Source organism: Lutra lutra, chromosome 2 (assembly GCF_902655055.1).
Source record: "Lutra lutra chromosome 2, mLutLut1.2, whole genome shotgun sequence".
Taxonomy (NCBI): Eukaryota; Metazoa; Chordata; class Mammalia; order Carnivora; family Mustelidae; genus Lutra; species Lutra lutra.
In genome coordinates, this window is record NC_062279.1 from 39,580,196 (window position 1) to 39,607,889 (window position 27,694).

Here is a 27,694-nt window from a genome sequence, read left to right on the forward strand (position 1 = left end):
GCGCCTCCTGTCAGAGGCGGCCATTGTTCAGTGGGACTGGCTGGCTTTGCCGGGGCCGGGCTGGTCCTGCCCCCCTCTCCAAGTCCCGGCCCCTCCTTAAAGCTGGGAGAGGGGGCCAGTCCCCGGCTCTGAGCACTCTGCGGTCCTCGGGTGCGAGCCACCATGAGCAAACGGAAGGCGCCGCAGGAGACGCTCAACGGGGGAATCACCGACATGCTCACAGGTTAGCACCGGGCCGGGCGCCGCTGGCTTTCTTCTCCTTTCTTCCCACTTCATTCCCTTCCCCTGCTTCTCTCCCGTCCCCTCAGCCCTGTGGATGGGGTCGGCCGGCTGCGGCGGGTAGTCTTCCGTGCAGGTCTAACTTCGGCGCCCATTGCTGGCGGCTGAATGTCAGTCCGGCGGGGGATTCCTGTGTCACCATTTGGGCTGTCTTTGGCCTGGCCCGTGTACAAGCGGGGGTTCACTGTCTCCTACAAAGGTGCTAGATCCCCTTCTGGAAAACTCAGCCCTCGTTGGTTTACTCGCGGTTCTTGTTCACCCCAGCCTCTTGTTGCCTTTGCAGAACTCGCAAACTTCGAGAAGAACGTGAACCAGGCAATCCACAAGTACAATGCTTACAGGTGGGACGGCGCCGCGTTCTTGGGTAGCCCGAGTCCTGGGACGTGTGGCAGTTAACGGGGCCGAGGGGTTAGTGGGATTTGGACCATATGCAAGAGGAGAAAAAAGCAAGAACTGAGGGTATTGACTCTCTGGTGGTACCTTACTGCAATATTTCAGGGATAATTTGGGCAGAACAATGTAGGGTCATTTCTGATGCGTTCCCAGATCTGACTGAAAATAGGCGTAGCTGAGGTGTATTTTTCCCATGATCAAATATGAATTGCTGATCATACAGTTTGATTTGAAGCCACAATGAAAGACAGCGGATGAGGTCTGTGCTGTGAAATAGATGTGATTCAAGAAATCATATCTCCATCTGGTTGGTGTTTAGCTGATCCTTGGATCCGCTCCCTTTCCAACTCGCCAGCGCCCTCACGGTAGTCATGACTCCCACAGCAGTTACTTGTGCCCTTAGCCTACAGACATGTCTAAGTCCCTCAGCTCTTGAAAGCAAAAACAAAGCAGTCTTAACTTCCCTCTGCCCTCTAGCTAGCTCCTGTCTGTTTCCTCCCTTTACAGTTAAACTGCTTGAATTATCTGTTTCCTGCTTCGGTATCCTCGGCCCTAGTCGTTCATTATCTCACTGTGGTATAATTTCCATCCTGCCATTCTTCTGAAAATGCTTTCACCTTATTGGACTCTCACTGGCATTTACCATTAGCTCATTCCATTCAAGTCTTACTCTTGAATCCTGTGATGGCACTCATATCTGTTTTTTTACCTCTTAAATCTTCCTTTCAATGTTGGTAGTTCCTGGATGTCTGCCCTTAGTCCTTTTTTTCCCCCCTCGTTTTCATAGTTTCCTTGGCAATCTTACCATTCTTGGCTTTGGATACTGATTATGTCATTGACTCCAAATCTGTATCTCATTGGGCTTTTCTCAAGATTTTTAGGCCAGGGGCGCCTGGGTGGCTCAGTGGGTTAAGCCGCTGCCTTCGGCTCAGGTCATGATCCCAGGTCCTGGGTTCGAGCCCCACGTCAGGCTTTCTGCTCAGCGGGGAGACTGCTTCCTCCTCTCTCTCTGCCTGCCTCTCTGCTTACTTGTGATTTCTCTCTGTCAAATAAATAAATAAAATCTTTAAAAAAAAAAAAAAAAAAAAAAAAAAAAAAAAAAAAGATTTTTAGGCCAATGTTACCTTTATCTTAATCTTTTCAAAATTGAGCTCAACTCTCCCCTTCCCTTCCCATTCAACATAATTAAAAACTGGTTATGCTCCTTTCTTTATCTGTCTTGACTGCCTGTTTAAAGTAATTGTACTGTTCATCCACACATTTGATTTAGAAATAAGAGAGTCAACTCTGTATCCTATTTAAGTTCAGAGAGGAGGGGCACCTGGGTGGCTCAGTGGGTTAAGCCTCTGTCTTGGGCTCAGGCCCTGATCCCAGGGTCCTGGGATCAAGCCCCGCATCGGGCTCTCTGCTCAGCGGGGAGCCTACTTCCTCCTCTCTCTCTGCCTGCCTCTCTGCCTACTTGTGATCTCTGTCTGTCAAATAAATAAATAAAATCTTAAAAAAAAAGTAACCTATATAAAAAAAAAAGTTCAGAGAGAGGAGGTATTTCGTTTGAAGGAAACTGTCAGGGGATAAGTGAAAGGAAGAACAGTCTAGACAAAGGAAACAAAATGTGCCAAAAGGCATTGAGACCTGAAGGAGTATAACATTTTCCTGGAAATCAGTAATTCACTTTGCCTGAGTGGGAAATAAGTCTGGAAAAGCAGGTGTTGCCTACATTTACCCTGATTATACATTTCTCTTAATTTTGGCCAAAGTATTCTTTTGAAAATAGTTATCTGATCCTGTCATTCTTCCATGTCAGATAACTAAATATTTCCTCTTTACCATGGTAAAGCCCAAATGCATTGTGACATCCAGAAAGCCTTCCGGCTTTAATTCTTTCCTTCAGGCTTTGCCTCATGATACCATTTGTCTGGAACTACTTGTCTTTACTGAAACAATTCCCTCAACAAACTGCCCTCAACCTACTTTTCCAGACTCATCGATGGTAATATGCTAATAGAGAAGTTGAAATCCAAATCTAAAGGTTTATATATATTAGAACAGACTACCCAGTATTTATGCTTGAGACTTAGATGTGCCCTGGCTTTTATCAGCATCACTGCTAAACTACATTTAGTGTGGGAATTATAGACAGGAGACCATAGTGAGCTCCCAGGGTGTGCCTAGTGTGTCACCAGATTACTGAACTGGATGTGTGTGGAGATGGGCAAGAATCAGGTCAGTGCTTTATGTGGCACGGAAATGAGAGCAATGAAGAAAAAGAATATAAGTATAAGGACGCAGGGGAGTGCAGTTGCAGTTTTAAGCCATAAATTTAAAAACAGCCATCCAGGGGCAGCTGGGTGGCACAGTCAGTTGGTTTCTGCTCAGGTTCTGGTCTTGGTCATGGGATCAAGCCCTGCTTAGGGCTCCAAGCTTAGAGGGGCGTCTTCTTGGGATTCTCTCTTGTCCACTGCCCCTCTCCACACGCTGCTCTCTCTCTGTCTCTTGCTCTCTCTCCCATCTCTAAAATAAAGAACTAAATCTTAAAAAACACCATCCTTAAGCCAGCTTGGTATCTAGTAGTCCAAATATCATCACTAGGTGGCACATTTTTATGAAGTTAGGAACAATCTAAAAACTGGCTTCATCCCAAAAAGGAAAGGCTACTGGTTTGCTGAATCTCCCTGGTTTTAAACATGCAGGTAAAGTTATGTTATCCTCACATGTGAGGATTTTCAAATACTTCTGAAAGTTGTGCAAGTGGTCTGCCAGCTCCTCTTGAGTTTTTTTAAGTTTTTTTTTTTTTAAGATTTTTATTTATTTATTTGAGAGAGAGACAGTGAGAAAGAGCATGAGCGAGGAGAAAGTCAGAGAGAGAAGCAGACTCCCCGTGGAGCTGGGAGCCCGATGCAGGACTCGATCCCAGGACTCCAGGATCATGACCTGAGCCAAAGGCAGTCATCCAACCAACTGAGCCTCCCAGGTGTCCCGAGTTTTTTTAAGTTTGACACAAATGTGGAACATTAGTGATCGTGATAAAAATTGAAGCTGCATATTTGCTCGTGTGTATTCTAGTTTAAGAAAAATTAAGACGTCCCTGGATTTCTTTTTTTATTCTCTTTATAGAAAAGCAGCATCTGTGATAGCGAAGTACCCACACAAAATAAAAAGTGGAGCAGAAGCTAAGAAATTGGTAAGTTGAGTGAGCAAAGTGATGGAAGAGTTCACACATGCACAAATTTGGTGGATTCCCACAAAACTCAATTTGCCTCTCTGAAGCTGCTTGGACCCACACAGGCAGATTTCACCACTCCTGTTTTCACCACACCTACTGCTGGGAAGGGTATGGATTGCAATTTGCTTTAAGTATATGTAATTACAATTTTTTTCTATATCTTGCCATATATACATATACTCACATTGAATTTCAGCTTGAGTGTTAGTCCTCAAGAACCGTATAGTGACAGAATGGTATTTGCATGTCTGGTCTCTAGCTTGCTTTTTCTGATCCCCAGGTGTAGGAATTTACGTGAGTTAATGAAAATTGGTGTTCCCAAAGAAATCTTACCTACTAATCACATAATTAAGCCCCTTTGTATATTACTGCATGTAGCCCTCTTCTTTGTAATTTTTTTAAAGCCCTGTATGCTGTGTCACAGTGTCATGGTTCCTAGAGGGTCACATGTCTTGGTAATTTACATTAATATTGCTAAGAATATCCTAGAAAAGCCTATCTATTGATAGATTATTCTCTTTCATCTAAATCTCACTAAAAGATTCTAAGTTCCTTAAAATTGTGGATTGTGTCTTATTTATCTTTTGTTAAACATGTCAAACTGATGTGGCTTTTGATTAGTCTAGGTCCTGATAGTTACTGCCTTCTTCTGTTTTTCTTTAGCCATTTGTGTTCACAAGTGGGTGTGTATGTATACTTCAGAGTATGAACCCTAAATATCCTTGTATTTTCACCTTTCAGGATCTTAAAATTACCTTAAATCTTATACAGGTTATCCACATTAGTCATGTGTCACATCTTCATCTTGAATTTATTACTCGATGCTAATCATGCCCTGGTATATAGGTTTTAAATCCTTTGTGCTATAAACAGTTCTCAACATCAGTATATCCTCCCCAAATAGACGAGCTAAGGAAGATATAAATACATTGGATTTTCATTCTGAGTTTCTGTCTTGTGTCACCAGATTACTGAGCTTGGTGAACTCATGCATTATTAACCTCCAGAGCCACTTCTGCTTCCATTCTGTTCTCCTTTTATCAATAATTGGATTTTCTTTTTGTGTTAATTGCAGGTAGCATACGCACTTATTAGATTCAAACTTTTACAAGTTCTGATGCACTTTATGCAAATCTGAGCCTATGGTATATCCCTAAAAAGAACACAAAAATATCCAAAATTCCTTTTGCACAACACTGTACTTAATATGAAAATCTCATCATTATTCCTTTCTACTATTTTATTAAGAATCACTGACCTACTCTTTGGCACATGCGAGTGCTTTTCAATAATTCTAGAAATCTGATATTTTTGGAATGAGTGTTTGTGTTTTAATCTTTAATGTTAGGTTATAGAAAATAGCCTGGGCCTAAATTGCTTTAGGTCAGTATGTATCTTCTGATACAGGAAATGAGAAACCTGAGCAGTTTTCATTTTCTACTCGATTTTTCTTGCTAAGTCTTGTTCATTTCTGTCTGGTAATTGCTATTTTTAGAACTTGAATGTGCATTAAGTAGTCTTGGAACACTTAAACATTAAATAAATCAAGAATATAGAAGGGTGAATTTAGGACTAAGAGATAGTAGGACATATTGATGCATTTGAACATTTAGAGAGGGCCAGCACCACCAAGAACGAACCCTAATGTAAACTTTGATGATGATATTTCAGTGTACATTCATCAGTTATACCAAATGTAGCACTCTGGTGGGAAATGTTGATAATTGGCTAGGCTGTGCAAGTGTGGGGGCTGCGGGTATATGGGAACTGTGTACTTGTGGTCAATTTTGCTGTGAACCTGTAACTACTCTAAAAAAGCCCTTATTTAAAGGAGAAGAGTAAAAATAAAAAGGAAATAAAAAGTCAAAAACGAAAAAAAAAGTCAAAAACGTGAAAAAGAGTTCAACTTCACTAATAATCAGAGTTGCAAATTAAAACAAGATGCTGTATGGTGCTATCAAAGTATCAAATACAGTATACAGTATGGATAAAGATGTGGAAAAAGACATTCAGTTACTAATGATGGAAATCTTGGTTATTTCTAGCTTTGCTGAAGGATTATCTAGCATAATGTTGGCAAAATGTATATATCTTTTGTCCTAGCAATTCCACTTTATCTTGAGGAATTTATTTTGAGGAAACCAGTAGAGATATATGTATACAATGATTCATAAGTTCATAATTTTTGAGCACCAATATGCCAAGGTGCTGGGGGTAAACCAGTAAAAACAGGATCTCTGCTCTCATAGGGCCTATATTCTGGAGCAGTGCTGTCCATTAACAGTAACCAAGAGTGACATTTGGCCAGTGAGCTCTTGAAGTGTGGTTAAAGGGACTGAGGAATGATTTTTTTTAAAATTTTAATAATGAAACTTAAAATGTCCCATGAGGTGGCTGTCATCTTTGTGCAGTTCTAGAGCAGTATTCTCAAAGTGCCCTCTAGACAGTAGCAGCATCACCTGGGATGCAGCCTATTGGGGCACTTGGCTGACTGTCAGTAGAGCATGTGACTCTTGATTTCAGGGGCATGAGTTCAAGCCCCATGCTGGGTGTAGAGTTTACCTAAAATCAATCAATCAATCAGTCAATGCATGCATGCATGCATGCAACCTATTAAGCCAGAAATTGTAGGCATTCTGTGTTTTAACACATCCCCAAGGTGATGACAGTGCAAAAGCTTAAGAACCTCTGCTCTAGAGGAAGTTCATGATATTGTTATATTAGAACTTGTAAACTATCTAAATGTCTCTGGTAGTAGGGTATGTGTTAAGTAAATTATGGTATAGTCATACAATGATATACCACGCAGCCATTAAAGATATTAAAGTTGTATTTATATATTGATATGGAAATTTGTGATGTATTTTAAGTTTAAAAAAATGTACTTTACAAAGCAGAATGATTCTATTTTTGTAAGAAAAATAAAATAGTTATATATACAAATATATATGTATATGCACATATAACTCTGCTTATGTATATAAGCAGAAAAGTGTATATAGTAGATGTTAGGTGATGAGATTACAGTTTATTTTAATTTTCAGGGCAATGAAATTAACAAATGATTTATATTTTTTCTATATGCAACTTTTTTCTAATTTTTCTACAACAAAAATTAATTTTTTAAAAACTAAGTCATTTAGAATTGTTTTATTAGGGCTTCTCTTTTGTCATCATTTAAAGATTTTGTTGGGAGAATATGTATTTTCACCATAGTTCAATTTTCTGTGTCCTTTGTTTTAAAACTGGTCATGTGACTATCATTTTTTTTTATCATTTCTTATTTTTTACTTTATCTTTGAGTGATTTGGTAAGCATTATATTTATGTAAGTTTTATATTTTTAATTTTCCATTAGCCTGGAGTAGGAACAAAGATTGCTGAAAAGATTGATGAATTTTTAGCGACTGGAAAATTGCGTAAGCTGGAAAAGGTAAAGTTTTAACTTGTTTGCTTATTCAATTATAGTGTCTGCCTTTATAACAGCTGTCATGTAGCATCATTGCAGGGTGACTGATGTTATTTACCTGGTGAGACTAGGAGGGAAAAGAAGAGTGGAGTTTATGGCTTTAAGTGTTCTATTTAAAAAACTTTGAATATTGTTCCTGTAAAATACTTAGTTATTTTATGTGGCATTTTAGAGATTGTTAACATCTGTGCTAGAATTAGCTCCTTATATTCAGTATCATTCAGAAGGTAAATTACAAGCTTTGATAAGACATTGTTATATTTTAGAATTTCTATTCTTATACTCTCTGAAGCATTTTTATGGTTTTATTTCATCCTGATAATAATTCTACTACTTACAGTCTTTTATAAATAAGCCTTTTTAAAGTATGGGATAAGGTAGAGATGAGACATCTTCATCTGCTTTGTTACTTATCTAGAACCATTGATGTTTATCCAGGCAAATGTAAATGGCTCTTCATGTCTCTTCGCAGACTGGTACATTTCCAATAAGATCATTTAAGTCCTCAAAGCATTCCTAAATCATTACTAGACTTTTTTTTTTTCTTAAAGATTCGGCAGGATGACACAAGTTCATCTATCAATTTTCTGACTCGAGTTAGTGGCATTGGGTAAGAAATATTTTCTAAGCAGACACAGAAGTAGGGTTGGTTTTATTTTTTTTATGTGAGCCAAAATAAGTACATGCTATTTCTCTTCAAGACCTGTACCTTTTCTTTGTCTTTGTCTTTGTCCTTGACCATATAGTTCACTCTTCCATATCTTATGTGTCTGAGGCTGGTCTTTCTGGTGCTACCTCTACTTGAAAAGCCCATTCAAGGCAAACGTTACCTCCTTCATAAAACCGGTTTGATTCCCCAGCCAGAAATAATCTCCTTCTGAACTCCACTAACATGTACAGCTTCTCACTCCCTGCAGATTATGCCTCTTTTGCCTCTCTGAGCATGACATTTATCTTAAGCATGTAAACTGTTTTTTTCATAGCGCCTAACATAGTGCCTTATAATTTTGGAACAAGCACCCAAGCATTTTTTTTTTAATGAAGGAATCTTTATCTTAAAATTTGAGTTAGCACCAAAGCGGGCTTCTTGGAGACTTCTTGACAACATAAAGATTAATATTCAAACATTAAGGCTGTGGGGCACCTGGTAGATTCAGTCAGTGGAGCATGCAACTCTTGATCTTGGAGTTGTAAGTTTGAGCCCCGCGTTGGGTGTAGAGATTACTTAAAAAATAAAATCTTAGAAAAAAACTATTAAGGTTATAATGCTTTACTTAAGTCTTATCTTTATGGAATGAGGCAGTCTTTTTTTTTTTTTTTTTTTTTTTAAGATTTTATGTATTTATTTGAGAGAGACACAGAGAGAGGGAGGGAACACAAGCAGGGGGTGTGGGAGAGGGAGAAGCAGGCTTCCCGCTGAGTGGGGTTTGACCCCAGGACCCACCCCAGGATCATGACCTGAGCTGAAGGCAGATGCTTACTGACTGAGCCACCCAGGCACCCCGAGGCAGTCTTTTAGATATGTGGTGATTTTTCATTTAAATGGCAACATTTTGATGAAAGTTATTCTAAAATATACTAAATTTTTAAGCTTCGTATACTGAAAATGAGCATGACTCCTTAGGGACTTAAGGCCATTCTAAAGTGTTAGAAGTTGTTTCAGAGAGCCTCTGTGTTATTATCCTTTTCTAGCAAGAACACTGAATACAGAAAGTGGGATAACTGGCAGAGTCAGAATTAGAACCCATATTTGCTGACTCCCAATTCAATTCTACTTCTTTTGTGCCACATTGCCTTTCTGCTATGAGTATCTGCTTTTGTATCACAGTTTCTGTACAAAGATACTTTGCCATTAAAATTTCAGTTTAGGGGTGCTGGGTGGCTCAGTCGTTAAGCATCTGCCTTCGGCTCAGGTCATGATCCCAGGGTTCTGGGATTGAGTTCTGCATCGGGCTCCCCGCTTGGTGGGGAGCCTGCTTCTCCGTCTCACACTCCCCCTGCTTGTGTTCCCTCTCTTGCTGTCTCTCCCTCTCTCTCTCTCTCTCTCTCTGTCAAATAAATAAATAAATATTTAAAGATAAATAAATAAATAAATAAATAAAAATAAAATTTCAGTTTAAATACCATTTTACAGGCCTTCCCTTGCTACCCATCCACTCTGTCACATTACCCTATTTTAATTCATTTACCTGGGACGCCTGGGAGGCTCAGTTGGTTGGATGACTGCCTTCGGCTCAGGTCATGATCCCGGAGTCCCGGGATCGAGTCCTGCATTGGGCTCCCAGCTCCACGGGGAGTCTGCTTCTCTCTCTGATCTTCTCCTCGCTCATGCTCTCTCTCACTGTCTCTCTCTCAAATAAAATAAATAAAAATATTTTAATTCATTTACCTGATATTTTTTTGTTTGTTTATATACCTATTTATTTTTTTCTCTCTACTCACTAAAATGTAAGTAGGTAAGACCAAGGCACTTATTCGTCTTATTTCTGCTGTATTTTCAATGCCTAGAAGAGTTTCTGGCCCATAACAGGCCCTCAGTTAAACTCACTTGAATGGATGATCTGTTTTCCTGTGTATGTCTGTTTTATGAATAAAGTACATGTACATTATGACACCTAGCTGCTTAGATGTCTTTTTCATGTCCAGGTTTATGGTTGTCTTCCTAGATTGGGGCTTCAAGAATTCTTCTTTTTGGATAAAGTCACCAAAATAACCACAACACTTTAGCAGGTCTTGTTTAGCTCCATAATAACTCTTTGACAAGAGAAGACAGTAATAATATTGAGTTTCATTGATATTCAGTTTCACTTGATATTGAGATAATGCTTTTCTTTCATTGTAGTCCATCTGCTGCAAGGAAGTTTGTAGATGAAGGAATTAAAACATTAGAAGGTGAGTATGTACAATAGGTCATCAATTCCAAGTCAGATATGCTCCTGAAGGACGGTTAATGCTCTAGCAAACTAGAACTTGAGAAACCTTTTCTCAACTAATAAAAAGGGATGCTAAGATTTTCTTTTTAACTCTACAGTAGAGAATAGGTATAAAGTGTAGTTTTTATTCCTGTGTTTAACATGTTTATGTTTATAACTTAGAAGAAAATCAAGAAGAGCAAGATGTGGCTTCTTGGTTTAGAATGACTTCATTTGCAGATTTTTAGATTTGAATTGTGTTCGTTTCTCCAGTAAAATTTTGGACAACAGAATCCTACACATTGAGCCTAAAGGCCAAGTGATACATATTGATAAAGATTCTGTAAGAGGCTTGCAATTTTTATTAAAGGAATTTTTGCTTTCAAAAAAGTGATAAAAGTAGAGTCTAAGTCAAGTAATTATAAAACCTTTTCCTTAAACCCAGCAATCCTTTGAATATAAGTTATTTCTTCATAATTTTAAGGGTCTACTATAGATGGAGATAGAAATAGAGATTTGTTGCAGTATATCTGTGACATTTGGGGTTTATTTGTGAATTATTTGTACCCACATGGTTAAGTGGACAGATTCTAGGGACTGATCTGGGTTTGAATCCATTCTCCACCACACTTGATTAGAATGGATGACTAGGATGCTTTGGTTTCTTAGCTACAAAATGCTATCATAATTTCTGCCTCATGTGGCTTAATGCAGTAATGTATGAGAAGCACTTAGTGGACAATGGTTGGTACCTAGTAAGTACTTACAAATAGTAACTGACCCTTAAGAGGCGTGATTAATGAGTAATACTTAAAGTTAAGAATTTGTGTGAGTCCTATAAGAAAGAATGAGCTCTATACTGTGTTTGTGTCTCAGAAAGGGTTTGTGCTTTTCTGCCTGTGGCATATTTGGTTTATCTGATTGAAATACTGGCCAAAGGGGTCAAGAATTTGTTTCCCAAAAGTTGCATACCTTGGAAGTGTCAGAGATCTGCTGTAACGGTTTTTACATTATTTAACAATTCACGGATACATAATATAACCATCAACATCTATGTCATTATTTCCATTGCATTTCTAGTGTTTATTGTGTACATACAGCTCTGAGAAATATTAAGTGCTCCATGTATCATAAAGATGCTTATTTCTCTCCATTTTATATCTCCAGAGAGAATTTATGTTTGTGAATATGTAAAGGTGGCCACAGATAGGAATTGTTTTGGGAGCATACAGGCTACTCCCATACTCATGCCCAGTAAAGGAACATCCAAGTAGAATTAAGTAACTTTTGTTTATTTATTTTTAAAGATTTATATTTTTATTTATTTGAGAGAGAATGAGAGGTAGTAAGTGCACACAAACGGGGGAGGGGCACATGCAGAGGGAGAGAAGCAGATCCCTACTGAGCACAGAGCCCCAAATGGGGCTTCATCTCAGCACCCTGAGATCATGACCTGAGCCGAAAGCAAGAGTTGGGGGCTTAACCGACTGAGCCAGACAGGCATCCTTAAGTCACTTTTAGATTTAAGATATGATGTTTTGATATGATGGTTTTTAAATAATGAAAATAATACCTCTCCTTTCAACAGAATGTTAAGCACAGTGCCTGCACAAGTTATTACTCAATAAATACTAATTGAATGAAGGAGTGAATGAACAGCAGATGGGCAATATAAATACTTATTCATAAAACATTCAAAAGTTGTGGTTGCTACTGCTGCTGTCACTGTAAGTTAGCAATGTGAGTTCTTATAAGGCTGCCTTTTACTATAGTTAGTGTAGTGTGGTATGCTCCTGGTATGTTTTATCTATTATTCTGTGTAACTGTAATTGAAATTTTGATTCAGTAAGTAAAAATGATCATGAAATCAACTGTTCAATTTTAACTACATTGATTTGAAGAACATTTTATCTAGTTCTTAATATCTGAATTTTTTCTTTTCTTTTTTTTTCTTATCTTTCCAAAGTCATTTCAGCGTATTTTCCTAGTAGTTCTTTGTAAAAAGAATCACAAAATTCAGCGACTTTTTCCCAAAAATATTTAAATTAGCACCTCAACTTTATGTGTCTTCTGTACAGATCTCAGAAAAAATGAAGAAAAGTTGAACCATCATCAACGAATTGGGTTGAAGTAAGATAGCACATTTTCTTTTGACGCCTGAGATGTAAAAGTAAAATTCCTTATAGCCATTCCATACACCACAATAATTCTTCAAATTTAACTAAACATGACCTTTTCTCTATTTAGGAATGCTAAGATTTGTTGCAGACTTTGATAATATGCCTGTTTTCACACGTTTTGTTATTACCTTCTGTTTGTTTTCTTGAGTGTTTCCCTCATTCTCTTGACTTTATTGAAGAACTTCCTCTTAAAGCATATAGGGCTGAGTATATCAGTCATTCAGCGGGTGTTTATTTTGTGCTTAAACATTGTAGAAAGCACTGCATTAGGTCCAGGGTAAGGAAATAAACAGGGTCAATAAAGCTCTTAAGAAGTTTAGAGTCTCCCTGAGAAGCTAGGACACGACCATGGAATGCTAAATTAAAAACAGAAAAGGAAAAAAAAAACCCAAACATCTAAATAACAGTGTGGGAATAACTAGTAGGAATGTTGTATCTCAGCATCTATAATTATCTTATGTGCTGGATACCATCTGGAACCCCTTTTCTAATTGATTTTTTCTAATGCATCGTACATAAACATGTACCTTAAACTTAAGACACTACTCTTCCAAGACTTGGAACCAGTAGGGGACCAGGATGTTCTCAACTGTCCTTGCATTTACGTAATAGAGATCTTCTGAAGAACTTGGTTGTTGTGAGAATGACTTTTGATCCAATGCTTTATCATTTTAGTTATTTCATACTGAGATATTTTTACAATAGCCTTATTGAAATATTCATATATCATACGATTCACCCATTTAACGTGTACAGTTCCATGGTTTTTAGTATATTCATAGAGCTGTACAACCATTACTGGAGTTGATTTTAGAACATCTTTATTTATCCCAAAAAGGTCATATCTGTTGGCCTTTACTCCCTATTTCTCCCCAGCTGCCCTTCTCTGTCCCTGTCTGCTTCTGACAACCCACTAATGTACTTTTTATCAATATAGATTTGCCTTTTCTGGACATTTCATATAAATGAAATCATACAATATATAGTCTTTTGACTGGCTTGTTTCACGTAGCCTAATGTTATCTGGATAATGTTTTAAAATAAAATTTTGCAGGATATAAGAGCAATAAACTGTAAGCCCTTGACTTGCCAGTAGGGAGCAGACTAATTTGGAAAGATACTAATTTAAATATATTTATTTACTCTTGGTATATGAAGGTGAAGTTTACTGAAAATAAGTTTAGATGGAGTATCTGGAATATCACAAAGGATGGCACTTAAAAATTTTGGTCTAAGTTAAGAAATAAACCTATTCCCAGCCCCCAGTTTTACTGTTATCTTCTTACTGAACTTCAGTCTTGATTTTTGAATGATCTGCTGGTATAAGGGCACTTGATATAGTAGGCAGTTTACTTTTTAAGAAGATTTAAATTTCACAAAAATCTTTTGTCTACTTATTCTGTCTTTATAGATATTTTGAGGACTTTGAGAAAAGAATTCCTCGGGAAGAGATGTTACAAATGCAAGTAAGAGTGTGCTAAATTTAAATTGTATTCTCTGATTAGAATTGAGAATGTCACTTGGTGAAAAGCCATTTTTAGAATACTGACTTAATTTTTTTTCTATTAGGATATTGTACTAAATGAAGTTAAAAAAGTGGATTCTGAATACATTGCTACAGTCTGTGGCAGTTTCAGAAGAGGTAACATACTTCTTAATCTTAGGTTATTCATGCCTTGATGTTAAAATTGCCTAATGTGTACAAAAAAATGGATCAAAGAGATGTAATTTGTGTTACTTCGTATTTCTAAGACCCAGTAGCGTGTTAGTTAAGTTTGTCTATAGATAGGAATATGTATTAGAAATGAAAGGAAATTCATCCTGATTTTATTATAGGATATTTTAATGGCTAGTTTTAATAAATTTTATAGAATAATTTTATGTATATTAAAATCCTAAGAGTGACTATCTGGCTAGATGCTAGTGAGCTGTGGGTAGGTGGTGGGATGTTTTGTGGGTTTTTTTAACTTCTTTTATTTTCTGAGTTTTCTGTAATTCATCTAAAAATAATGTCACTGAAACACTAGTTCCAAACCAGTTCTCTCAACAACCAGGTCCTTCGGAAGATATCCTTTTCATATGTAAATACAAGCTAAATGAGAACCAAGAGAATCCTGGTTTCTTACTGGCTCAAAATTTGGAAGGGTAAAATAATTTTTAAATAATTAACTTTAAAAATTGAAGTACAAAAACTTGATTTAAAATTTTTGCCATAGATATCTGACTGAATCTCTGGCTGCCTTTGGAGTTTCACTTAGGCAGTAGATGATAAGCTATCACAAATTCCCGGGGTAGCTGCTGTAAGAATCTGGAGTTAGGGAGAAAAAGTGCTAAATCCATAATTGCTGATAAGTAGAAAGAACATTGAACTGGGGCCTAAGGAACTGGGTCCTGAGGCCAAATCTACTGTCACTGTAGATTGACGCTCTCTCTCCACATAATCCTGTTTTTCATATTTGCAAAAGAGAGGATTAAAATTAACCAGTTGTCAAGTTTTTCTGTGCATCAGAAATTCCTAGAAAGTTAAAAAAAAAAATACACATTGTTATATCCTGCTACAAACCTACTAAATAAGAATATTCTTAGGGTGGGGCCTTGGAATCTAAATTTTTCAAAACACAGACTTGGATATACAGTAAGCCAAAAGCATGCTCAGTTGAAGATGACTGCCTTTCTGGATTTCCATATTTCTGTTTTATTTTTACTTTTATTATTTTGTTATTATCATTTTTACTTTTAGTATTATTTTATTACTGTATTATTACTTTTATTATTTATTATTATATGGTTGCATGTTTTAATATAAAAAAGGTATACACGAAGAATCTGCCTTCTCCCCTGTCCTAGTTCACTCTCCCCACTCCCTCCCACCACTGTCCTATGAAGGATCACTTTCCTGTGTGTTCTTTCAGTGGTTTTACATGTAAACATAAATAAATGTGAATATACATTGTTTTTTCCCATTTTTAAATTTTTATTTATTTAAAAAATTTTTATTATTCAAGTATCGTTGACACTTAGTGTTACATTAGTTTTAGGTGTACAGCATAGGGATGACAATTCTGTACACTACACCGTGCCCACCACAATGAATGTAGTTACCATCCGTCATCATACAATGTTAATGTGATATTGTGTTAACTATGATGTACTTTTCATCCCCATGACTTACTTATTTTATGATTGGAAGTGTGTATTTCCTAATCCCCTTCACCTATTTTATCCATTCCCCACCTACCCCCACCTCTGGCAACGACTAGTTCTTTGTACTTGTAAGCCAGTTTCTGTTTTGTTTATATTTGGTTTGTTTTTTAGGTTCTACAGATAAGTGAGTCGTGTGTTATTTTTGTTTCTCTGTCAGACTTATTTCACTTAGCAATATACCTTCTAGGTCCCCCCCTGCCCCATGTTGTCACAAATGACAAGATCTCATCCCTTTTTATGGCTGAGTAATACTCCATTGTAAATTTGTAGCACATCTTCTTTATCCAGTGCATATACATTCTTGTTGTCCTCTTCCCCCTTTCTTTCACAAAAGTAACATAATATAAACACAGTACTGTATTTTATTTCTTTCACTTAAAAATACATCTTAGAGATCTTTCCACATGAGTATGTAGAGAGCATCCTTATTCTTTTCTATAGCTACATGACATTTGGTTATGTGGATGTTCCATACTTTCTTTATCTCTTCCTTTGTTAATAGATTCTTGGATTATTTTCCCTTTTTTGCTGAATAATTGTTTTGCTTTTTAAATGGATAGAGTAATACATTTTTGGTGATAGGTAGATGGTAAAAGACACAACTTTTAAGAGAAAGAAATGAAAAGAAGACAAAATTTTTTTTCTTAAAATAGCTTCCATGAATGTGCTGGGATCAGTACACATTGAATCTAGTCTTCTTTATGTTTAAATATCTGGTTAAACATTATTGATGTATAAGATGGTGGTCTAGAGACACTGCCATGACTTCGGTGACCAAAAACATGTTTTACTTATATGTAAGTGACGAATCACTAAATTCTACTCCTGAAACTAAAACTACACTTTATGTTAACTAACTTGAATTTATTTATTTTAAAGATTTTATATATTTATTTGACAGACAAAGCGAGAGAGGGAACACAAGCAGGGGGAGTGGGAGAGGAAGAAGCAAGTTCCCACTGAGCAGGGAACCTGATGCAGGGCTTGATCCCAGGACCCGGGATCATGATCTGAGCCAAAGGCAGACGCTTAACAACTGAGCCACGCAGGCACCCCAGCTAACTTGAATTAAGTAAAATCTTGGAAGGAAAAAAAAAATGTTTTACATGTATTGTACTTCTAAAAATACAAAGAAAGGAAATAGTATTATTTTATGCCAGCTGTGTGGCAGGTCCTATTCTAGATGCTTTCACATATGTTTTTAGTTGCACAATGGCCTATAGAATGGTTTTTACTAGTTTATAGACAGAAAAACTGAGAGCTAGAGGAATATACAGCCCTTATTTGCAGTGTTGAAAAAAAATTTAAAGTGAAAAAAATCTATTTAAATGGAGACAAAATTTCATAATATTATAATAAAAGAAAGTATAAACAATTTTATATAATCTTCCTAAAGTTATGTGATTGTAGAGTGGGGGATCAGAACAAAAATCTGTCATTATAAAATGCTATATTCTTTTTTTGTAAGATTTTATTTATTTATTTGAGATAGAGCTAGGGACAGAGGGAGACGGAGAGGGAGAACAGACTCCCCACTAAGCAGGGAGTCTGATGTGGGGCTCCATTCCAGGACCCTGAGATCATGACCAGAATTGAAAGTAGATGCTTAACTAACTGAGCCATTCAGGTGCCCCTCAAATACTGTATTCTTATCCATGATACCATAATAGTAATTTTTTACCAGTATTCATTAAATGAATTCGGTCGTAAGAATTGAAATGGATTTTCTGATGAATCTTCACAGTTAGGACATATTGTTTAATTTGAGGTTTTCATATATATAGTGTTCATAGGTGTATTTTTAAAAAAAGTTTGTTTTAAATTTATATTTTATTATATTATTATTATATTTAATGTTATTTAAATGTTTATATTTAATATTTAAATATTATATAATCAAACTAAATGTTATATTATCCAAGTATAATATACAGTTATTTTCAGGTGTACAATTTAATGATTCAGCAATTCCGTACACTTCTCCGACCTCATCATGATTCCCTTCACCTGTCTCACCCATCCCCACCTACCCATGTCCTCTCTGGCAACCACTAGTTAGTTCTCTATATTTAAGAGTCTAGTTTTTTTCTTTGTCTGTCTTGCTTCTGAAGTTACGCATAAGAGTGAAACCATATGGTATTTGTCTTTCTGTGGCTGACTTATTTCAGTCAGCATAATACACTCTACATCCGTCCATGTTGTTGCAGATGGTAAGATTCATCTTTTTTTTAATGGCTGGGTAATATTCCGTTGTGTGTATATGTACCACATCATCTTTATCCATTCATCTATCCATGGATAGATGGTCACCTGTCTTGGCTATTGTAAATCATGCTGCAGTAAACATAGGAGTGCATGTATCTTTTTGAATTAGTGTTTTTATTTTCTTTGGGTAAATATGGAGTAGTGGAATTCCAGGATCATATGGTAGTTCTATTTTTTTTTTTTTTTTTTTTTTTTTTGTCAGAGAGAGAGAGGGAGAAAGCAAGCACAGGTAGACAGAGTGGTAGGCAGAGGCAGAGGGAGAAGCAGGCTTCCCGCCGAGCAAGGAGCCTGATGTGGGACTCGATCCCAGGACGCCGGGATCATGACCTGAGCCGAAGGCAGCCGCTTAACCAACTGAGCCACCCAGGCGTCCCGGTAGTTCTATTTTTAATTTTGGGGGAACCTCCATACTGTATTCCAGAGTGGCTGCAGCAGTTTGCATTCTCACCAACAGCACGAGAAGGGCCCTCCTTTCTCCATAGCCTCGTCACCAACACCTGTTGGCTCTAGTGTTGTTGATTTAGCTGTTCTGACGGGTGTAAGGTAGTAGCTCATTGTGGTTTAAATTTGCATTTCCGTGACGATGAGCATTTTTTCATGTGTCTATTGGCCATTTGAATGTCATCTTTGCAAGAATGTTGTTTTTAAATGTTTTAATCGTTATTGAGTAATTATTTAGGTGCATTTTAAATATATTTAGCAATTGTATATAATGCATATCTAATGCCAATCACTGTTATTATCCCAGATTCTTCTGTTGACATCAGTATACCTGAATAGTTGGACAGAAAATTGAAATCTTGTAACTAATTGTGAATATGAAGTACAGTGAAAAAGAAAGTTAGGCTATAAGAAGTAAGGCTTCTCAATGTGACATCACTTTGGCTCCGTTTGCTTAACTGATAGATTTATGTGGAGGGAATTCCATTCATATGTTTTATTATCATAGGCGCAGAGTCCAGTGGTGACATGGACGTTCTTCTGACCCATCCAAGCTTTACCTCTGAATCAACCAAACAGGTACCACAGAATTTATAATCAAATGTGCCAAGTGTTACACAGCAGTGAATATCATTTTCAAAATGATAATTGGATATTTTCGAGTGAATTTTTGTTTTAATCTTTCTGAAAAGTCAGTGTAAGTGCTTTGTACTGACTGAATTTTGTAAAAGGCAAAGTAGTGGTTGACAGGGATATACAATGGTGTTCTACAAGGAATGGAAGGAGTAGTCTGATTTTGGAAAAACAAAATGAAATTTAGTAAAACAGTTCCAGAAGTATTTATTGTCTTTCATGGATATTTTAGAAATATCCAGTATAATATTCAGGTTTTCATTAAGGGGATATTTTTCTATTAAACAATATTATATTAAGAAACTTTATTCCTATTAAAAAACCCATGCAGGCAAAACATTTTTGATTTTAGAATATATACCTTTTAAAGATGAAGCAGCTAACTTTTTGATTTAATGACACAGATAAACACGGATGATGTGTATTTGGGGGTATCATGATATTGGTGAAGAATGATGGTTCCTAAAAAGATGTTTCATTTGATAAGTGAATTTTGTGTTAGAAGAAAAAAGTACTTAGAGGGAAACTAGGCATTTCTCCATAGATAATCAGAAAACTCCTGTTAAAAATGTTTTCTTGGTATAAAAGAGTAATTGTTCTTTTTCTTATTTCTATTTATGTTTCCACAGCCAAAGCTGTTACATCGTGTTGTGGAGCAGTTACAGAAGGTCCATTTTATTACAGATACTCTGTCAAAAGGTGAAACAAAGTTCATGGTAAGTACTCGTTTGTGTTAACACTTCTGGGAAAAAAAACCTTGGAAACTGGTCAGTACCTATTCTGAGTATGTGACTTCACCACATCTTAGCGTTACAGTCAATAAATAGGATATCCATGAGAATTTATAGAAAGAAGACTTAACAGGATGCTAATCTCAGAATATTTTAGTAAAGAATTTTGTTTTAAATGCCCCACTTTGTAAATAATCTGTGCCATTGGAATACATAATTAGGCATAATCTACTCTTTTTTAAAATTTCTATAAATGTCTTTGATGCATCATAAGTTTTCCTTAAAATAGCAAATGTTCTCATATTCTCTGACTCAGAATTCTTCAGTACACGAGGTTAGAATTGTCTGAAGACTATTAATCTGTTACAACACCAAAGAAAGAAAAGAAATCGGGGTATGTGATACAGACGAGTTCTGTGGCACGGTAAGCAGAGGAATTAATAGAAGGGGGATGCTCACCGAGATTTTCCCAGTGACACCCGTCATGATGAACTGTTAAAATCCTGTAATCTTCCTAGGAAATAAAGCTTCGAAGATTCAAGACAAATGCCAAATGCATTAAAAAAGGTTAATAAATGTCCCTGCATAAAAACTGACAGGAAGGCAAATGGCAATCTAGGACTATGGTTAATAGTTACCTTTCTTCTACCGCTCACTGAAATTCATACTTTGAGTCCCCATTTTCCCAAGTTCTTTGTGTGAAATGGAAAGAGACTGTGCTTTGTGGGAACGGACATGCTAATATTAGCCTGAGTCTTACTGCATGGATTTGACAGTGCTTTTGACTTAAAAGTAGAAGATGGTTGATATAGATGATTGAAATATCATTTCTTTCAGAAAGTAGAATATAGTGCCTGCCAGGGACCTATGGGGAAGGGGAAGAGGGAGTTACTATGTGACAGATACAGAGTTTCAGTTGAGGAGGATGAAAAGTTCTGGAGGCTGATGCTGGTGGTAGTTGCACAACAATGTGAATATACTTAACGCTGTAGAACCGCACACTTAAACATGGTTAAAATGGCAGACTTTATGTTGTGCATATTTATGAGACACCCAAAAAATGATGTCATTAAATTCAATATGGTGATTTTAATTGGCTGTGAAACTGTATCGCCCAAGTTGACCACATTTTATAATGTTTTCAAAAGAACTTTGGGAAAAGTAAAAATAAAAATTCTAGTCAGTCTTTGGGAATCAAATCTATGAACTGTTCTCCCAAATCTATCAGATTCAGAGCTTTTACTCTATGCCCAGAAATAGACACATGAGATGTTTGTTGTTGTTTAACTCTAAAGGTTTTATTTATTTATTTATTTATTTCACACACACACACACACACACACACACACACACACACAGAGAGAGAGAGAGAGAGAGAGAGACTGAGAGAGAGCACAGCAGGGGAAGCAGCAGGCAGAGGGAGAAGCAGACTCCCTGCCAAGTAGGGAGCCCGACGTGGGGCTCGATCCCAAGACCCTGGGATCATGACCTAAGGTGAAGGCAGAGGCTTAACAACTGAGCCACCTAGGCGCCCCTAGACACATGAGATGTTATTCAAAATAGTGTTGATATATGTTCTAGGAGTATCCCTTTTAAACTGAGATTGATTTTATCAATTCTTAAAATTAATGTGCACAAATCTTACATTTAAAGAACACTCAGATAAAATCCTAAAAATAACACATGCTAGACAAGTTGAAAAAATTTTTTCATTGTTAACAAAGTGTCCTGGTATGCCTGAGCATATTCTGGGTACCTCTTCTGCCCTAACTCTCTACCTCCAATAGTCATCTCTGCGAAAGGCCTTCAGTCTTCGTACTGAAGAAGCCCATCAGCTCTTTCCAGAGTCAACGACCAGGAAGGTATTTATGCGATGTGGTAGCAGAAGCTTTTTTTTTTTTTTTGCAGTTTGAATAGTATTGTGCTGTGCTCAAAGAGAGATCCAGAAGAAACAGAGGCTAATAATCCAGAGGTATATTAGCCTTACACAGCAGAGGCTATTAATCCAGCTAGCAAGAATACAAAGAAACATTGCAAGCTGGTGGGCTGCATATAAGCTGAAAGGGAAAGGTGGGTAGCCCTGTGAATGTGAACATGCAGAGTTGCTGGCAGTGGTGGAATGGGGTTATCCCAGTAGTAGCTGCTCAGTTTAGCAGAGAGGACCTTTGTCTCACAGTCAGATTCCAGTGACTGCTGCAACCAGGCTGATGCAGACCTTACTGTGTGTGTGATGCTTGAAAGACTAGAGCCACTCACCAGTCCTGGGGCAGGGCTGGACTTGTGGAAAGCTTTGCACTATCTGGCCTTCCCAATCCCTTACTCATATTCCTAGCAGCACATAGACAGCTATTGCCAGGAAGAGAATCCCTCACATCTATTTCTAGAAGAAAGGTTAAAAAAATAGAAAGCAGTTTTTGTTTTTGATTTGACAATTGAGCAAGACAACTTGACAGAGCTGGAAACTAAGGCCTTTATGTTGTGATGCAGGAATCCATCTCAGTGGATGGATGGTTTGTGTATAAAGTTCAGGTACTGTACGTGTGGCTCATATAGTCTCTGAAGCTTAAAAAATGCCGTGTTTGAGCCTGCAGTTTTGACATTTATAATTAGTATTTGTTGGGGTGAGGAGCAGTCCAGATTAGCTCTCAAATCAATTTATTGTAGAGGCAATAAGAGATGATTTATATCTAGTTGCAGAGGAAAGGGTGTGTGTTGCTGTGTTGCATTATGAAGGAATAGACTTGCATACGGAAGCTATCAAATCTTTCTCTGTCTCCATTACTAACTAATTGTATGATGTTAGGCAAGTTGCTTTGCTTCTTCAAGGCCTTAATAAATTCATCTAAAGTGATACACTTCTCCTGTGTCAAGGGACTATTTTGCAGATCAAATTAAGTAATATACATGGAAACTTGAAAGGGTTTGTACATGTATCTTCATATGAATGGATCCCCAAAGAATTGTACAGTGCCATACTAATATAATACGATATAATATAATGTAGATGTAATATTTGTTTGGAAGCAGATCCGTGAAAGCGACTGGTAAGGAGTAAATTGGGAAACAAAAAGAGGGTCAGAAAGTGAGGGAGAATGGCGGTGTGGAAGAACAAGACAGGGAGAGTGAGCACCAGTGGGATGAGGAGGTGTGTTCGGCTAGTTCATCAACTATGTATCAAGCTTCTCTTACGTCCCCAGCACTATTCTAGGAGCTTGGGATGTACCAGTGAATTTCAACTTTATTTATATTTGGGGGTTTGAGAAGGGACTGGTAGTTAACAATGAACATAATAAATAAGTAAATTGCATGTTAGGTTAAGATAACAAGTACTATTTTAAAAGAGGAAGAGCAGGGTTTGGGGAGATGGATGTGCAGGAAACCCATTGACTAGGATGGTTGGAAACCGCCTATTTGAGGGGCAGAGCCTTGGGGAAGGACTTGAGGTAAGAGAGTTAGCCTGTCAGGGAGCATGGCAGGAGTCAGAGCAGTGATGAGGGGGTGAGATCATTAGCAGAGATAACCCAAGAAGTTGGGATCTCTGTTTCTGAAAGGCAATTGGCCACAAAATGAATTCCGCTTACAACGTGGAATAAACCTGGGCGCCTGGCTGGCTCAGTCAGTGGAGCATGGGACTCTTGATCTTGGGGTTGTGAGTTCAAACCCCATGTTGGGCATAGAGATTACAAAAAACAGAAATATCGGAGTGGAATAAACCATTCTTGTTCTAAATCCACTTGATTTCAAAACCTCTTGTTAACGTAACTATTGACTATTGTTTAAAACATGACCATTCATGTGTTTTTCAAGTACTCTTCAAAACATGAATTCCTGTAAACTAATAGTCCCCAAACCTCAGGAAAGCCAGGGTTAATGTTTCAGATATTCTTGTAAAGCCATGATTTTAGGTAATTGAGTTATCCTTCCTATGAATAAAACAGCTTTTGGAAGGAGAATAAAATTTTCCTCTGCATTTAGATGCCTGTTTTCCTCATATATGGTGAGTACCTTTCAGATTTTAGCATTTTGTGCAAGTTTGGCCCGGGATGATTTTCTGTGTAATATCTATCTACAGTAAGGATTCAAGGGACAATAGAAGATCCCTTGACTACCCTGAGGCAACAAAAGAGGTTTTATTTCAGACGCTCCACATGAAGCTACTCAATTGAAATGCCAAACAACACTAATCCACTCAATCTAATAAAGAATTTACAATAATACAGAGGAATTCCTTAACATTAACACTTCAGAAAAAGTGCAGGAAATAAAATGAGCCTTTAGGAAAGGAACAAAGCCATTAGACAAAATCCTATTACTGATGTGACAAACGGGGAGATCATTGCCTGTGGCACTCGAACATCCATATCCGCAAGGTAATCCTTCATGGTAATTCCAGATGGAAAGCGTTTCTGATCCATTTGAAGGCTGAGTTGGAACTTGTTAATGCCTAAGAAGGTAGGTTTCGTATTTTGAAGATAAACAGGTTTCATTCAATCTTTCAGACTTAGCAACAGCTAAAGAAAATACCCATTTTAGATTCTAGGTTTTAATTTTTCTATGTTACTAAGTGAAAAAGTATAGCGTTTAGTGATCTGTGTACTAAGTTGACTGTTCTTTAGGACCAGAAGCCTGTCACATGTGTGCTTTGGTTTGAGTGTGGCATTTGAAACTTTTTTAATTGGAAGTTTCTGATACTTATGGCTCTTTTTATGTATTTATGGGTTGCTCCCCAGTCCAGAATTTTGGCCCATTTTTCTGTAAAAGGAAAAAGATTACTAAATAGACCTTGATAACGTTTGTTTGAAAACTAGAAGTATAATGAAAACTCACCTGTAAAGAAGAAAGAAAATGATCCTGTAATTATCTTTTCTTTTACAGTTTTCCTATTTTTCATCTGTCTTTTCTGTTTCTGGGAGATTTCCTCAATTTTAAACTCTTCTACTTACGCTATCCTACTTTTAATTTTGATTTAAACCTTTTTCTTAAGTGTTCTTTTTTTGTAGTATTCTGCCCTTCATGTATGGAATATTTTCTGTTATCTTAGAATATTACCAATAGCTGATCGTCCTCCCTCCATCATAATTGTTTCTTCCAGATTGCTTTTCTGTTTGTTTTGGTCTGCGTCTTTCATGTGTGATGCTTTCCCTGATTAGCTCTTGTTTGGAATCACACAAAGGCCAAACCCTCATACCTAGAATCCTTGCCTGCTGTTTCCTGTAGTTCTTTAATTACCACAAAGTACAAGAGGAAGGTGGCGACAAGACATACTGCATAGAAAAGCCACTAAGTTAAAAGTGCCCAGAAGTCTAAAACTGCTTGCATTCAAAGCAAAAACCTCACATTTAATGACATTCGATTAAAGTTAAGCCTGAAGTTTAAAAACATCTTTTTAAGCATTCTTTGAAATATCCATTTTAGGGTGTTTGCCAGCTTCCCAGTAAAAATGATGAAAAGGAGTATCCACACAGGAGAATTGATATAAGGTATTATTCGAAATTTGTTGCTGACCTATTAATTTTTCCCTTTTTCCTTGTCCTCTGTGTATCTTGGAGTTCACCTAAATGTTTAGAACCCCCTTTCTTTCTGAAATGCTGTATGTTCGTGGTATAGACAATGCTTAGCCTGAAAATATGCAAAGAATAATGACTGTCTACAGAATATCATCTATTTTCTCTAGATTTGTATCTCATCGTGATGCCTTCCACAGCTCAAAAGTAGTTAACTGCGGGAAAGTCAGCTGTAATATGTGCTCCTGCTTTTCTTTTCCCCACACGTCTTGCAGGACATAGTTTACTGAAAGCTAGACTAACTGCGAGCTTGGAGTAATTTCAGTAGTCTACCTGATGATAGTCTCCTCCCAAGGTTATTAGACCACATAGACTTATTGTAGGTGTTTTGTGCCTTATTGATTATAAGAGTCCTATTTTTGCCAAATTTCGAAATGTGTGGTGAGAGATTTATTTGTTTATCTATTTATTTTAGGTTGATACCCAAGGATCAGTATTACTGCGGTGTTCTCTATTTCACCGGGAGTGATATTTTCAATAAGAATATGAGAGCTCATGCCTTAGAAAAGGGCTTCACAATCAATGAGTACACAATCCGTCCCTTGGGAGTCACTGGTGGGTATTTGTGTCTGCATTAGAGATAATCCTGGTCATCTTGAGAGAAAGTTATTTTCAAGGCTACTTTGGTTTAGCAGCTTTGGTTTCTCTCAAAAGCCTTTAAGTAATTCTGCCAGTTAATTGTAGTTTCTTTGTATTGTGAGTCCCTTAGGCAACAAAAGGGTCTTTAAATCCATACATGCTCTCAGGCCCTCAATTAGAAGCTTTGATGGCAAGAGTTCTTTCTAGCTCTATTAGACTGAATTAATGATGGTCAGTAAAAAAAATCTTATTAGTCTAAAGTGGGTTTTTTTGTTTGTTTTGTTTTTCATGTATCTCCAAGACTTCTGAAGAACCTAGGTATCATTGCTTTTAGTGCCAGGACAAACCTGGTGGCTTCAGCCGCATGCCTTCCGAAGTTTAGGAGTTAGGGCACCTGGCTGTCTCAGTCAGTAGTAAGCATGTGACTCTTGATCTCTGGGTCATGAGTTCAAGCTCATGACAGAGTTTACTTAAAATTTTTTTAAAAAATAAAAAAAGCTTAAAGAGTAAGAATTGCTTAATCTATGGTTTTTAACATTTCACAGTGTACTGTGTTTGTTTATTATTCTCTACTAGGAAAATAAAGATTTTGTCATTTTGTCCTGAAAGTATAAAATAGGGCTTTCTTCCCAGGTAGATGAGGTCAGTGGTTCTCACATGTAAATATGTGTGTGCGCCACATGGGGACCTCATTAAATGCAGAAGCTTTTTGGAGGGGGGCCCAAGATTCTGCATTCTAGGAAGTTTCCAGGTGATGTCCATACTGCTAGTCTAGGGGCCACATTTTGAGTTGCAAAGGAAACTAGAGTATTTCCTATGATCTGCGGTGGCTATGGTGGAGATCCAGCAGAGAGGAAAATTGTGGATTAGGATCACTTCAGTGGCCCCAGTTGGGATATTCAGGTTCCTTTCATAGTACTGGTAATATATGTGACAAAGCTTGAACACAAGCTCATGTGCAAGGATAGGGGAGAGGGAGGTCAATATCATGTTTTAGTGGCTTTAGTTAGTTTAATCTAGTTTAGTTAGTTTAGTTTAGTGGTTTTAGTTACCATTTTCTTTTCCTTCTGAAAGTGAGTCCCATACAACTCTTGTCGCTAAACCCTCATAACTAAATTCCAAAACCAGTTTGTAAGTTTCTTTTCTCACTGTACTTGGCAGGAGTCGCTGGAGAGCCTCTGCCAGTGGATAGCGAGAAAGACATCTTTGACTACATCCAGTGGAAATACCGAGAACCCAAGGATCGGAGTGAATGAGGCCCGTCCTTCTCAGGCCAGCTCAGCTCAGCAGGAGTCTTAATTTATTTCTTAACCTTTGCTATGTAAGGGTCTTTGGTGTTTTTAAATGATTGTTTCTTCTTCATACCTTAGCTTGCATTGTAGTCAATAAAGCCTCTCATACTATTATCAGATGTTCTTCTTATTTTATTAGCAAATAAGTTTTATTTTATTAGCAAATAACACATCACATATGTTCATGATCACACTTTACTAAGGATTTAGTGGAGAGAAAAGATGAGATGTTAGCAATGTTCAATGGGAATTTTTATTTTCTCATTTTCTGCCCTTCTGCTGTAAACCACATTACCCTACTACTTTTCCTCCCATTTATTACACATTAGTCAATGACTGGGCATGAACTGAACGATGATTCAGTATTCTTTAGAAATTAGTGACCTTCATAAATTTAATTTTTTTCTTGGGTTGTCTTGGACCCCATATTCAATTTTGTCATATATACTTAAAACCTAAGACTAGGTGTGTGGTTTATCTCTTAAATGAAATCTGAAAGTGGTTGTAATTCATGAGAAAACGCTTCCCTA

General features: G+C 37.2%; 1 protein-coding gene across 2 annotated transcripts; it reads left to right on the forward strand.

Annotated features, from left to right (window-relative positions):
- On the forward strand, positions 1 to 27,278 carry POLB (DNA polymerase beta). Of its 2 annotated transcripts, XM_047717205.1 has the most exons (14): positions 22 to 223; positions 563 to 620; positions 3,787 to 3,853; positions 7,253 to 7,327; positions 7,915 to 7,973; positions 10,206 to 10,255; positions 12,354 to 12,405; positions 13,867 to 13,921; positions 14,025 to 14,097; positions 18,874 to 18,944; positions 19,628 to 19,714; positions 25,145 to 25,209; positions 25,709 to 25,848; positions 27,034 to 27,278. In XM_047717205.1, the coding sequence occupies exons 1-14, from the start codon at positions 163 to 165 to the stop codon at positions 27,126 to 27,128; spliced, it is 1,008 nt and encodes a 335-aa protein (XP_047573161.1). In that variant the 5' UTR covers positions 22 to 162; the 3' UTR covers positions 27,129 to 27,278. The 2 variants fall into 2 exon arrangements, with proteins under 2 accessions (XP_047573162.1, XP_047573161.1); XM_047717206.1 differs by lacking the exon at positions 3,787 to 3,853 and having other exon boundaries at positions 1 to 223.
- Positions 27,279 to 27,694: the final 416 nt, after the last annotated feature.

What these genes read in the sequence shown, in the direction of transcription:
- POLB (XM_047717205.1), top strand. Translation starts at nt 163, where the DNA reads ATGAGCAAACGGAAGGCGCCGCAGGAGACGCTCAACGGGGGAATCACC. An exon ending in AATCACCGACATGCTCACAG is followed by an intron (nt 224 to 562) that starts GTTAGCACCGGG and finishes TTGCCTTTGCAG; the next exon opens with AACTCGCAAACTTCGAGAAG. An exon ending in AAGGTGAAACAAAGTTCATG is followed by an intron (nt 19,715 to 25,144) that starts GTAAGTACTCGT and finishes TATCCATTTTAG; the next exon opens with GGTGTTTGCCAGCTTCCCAG.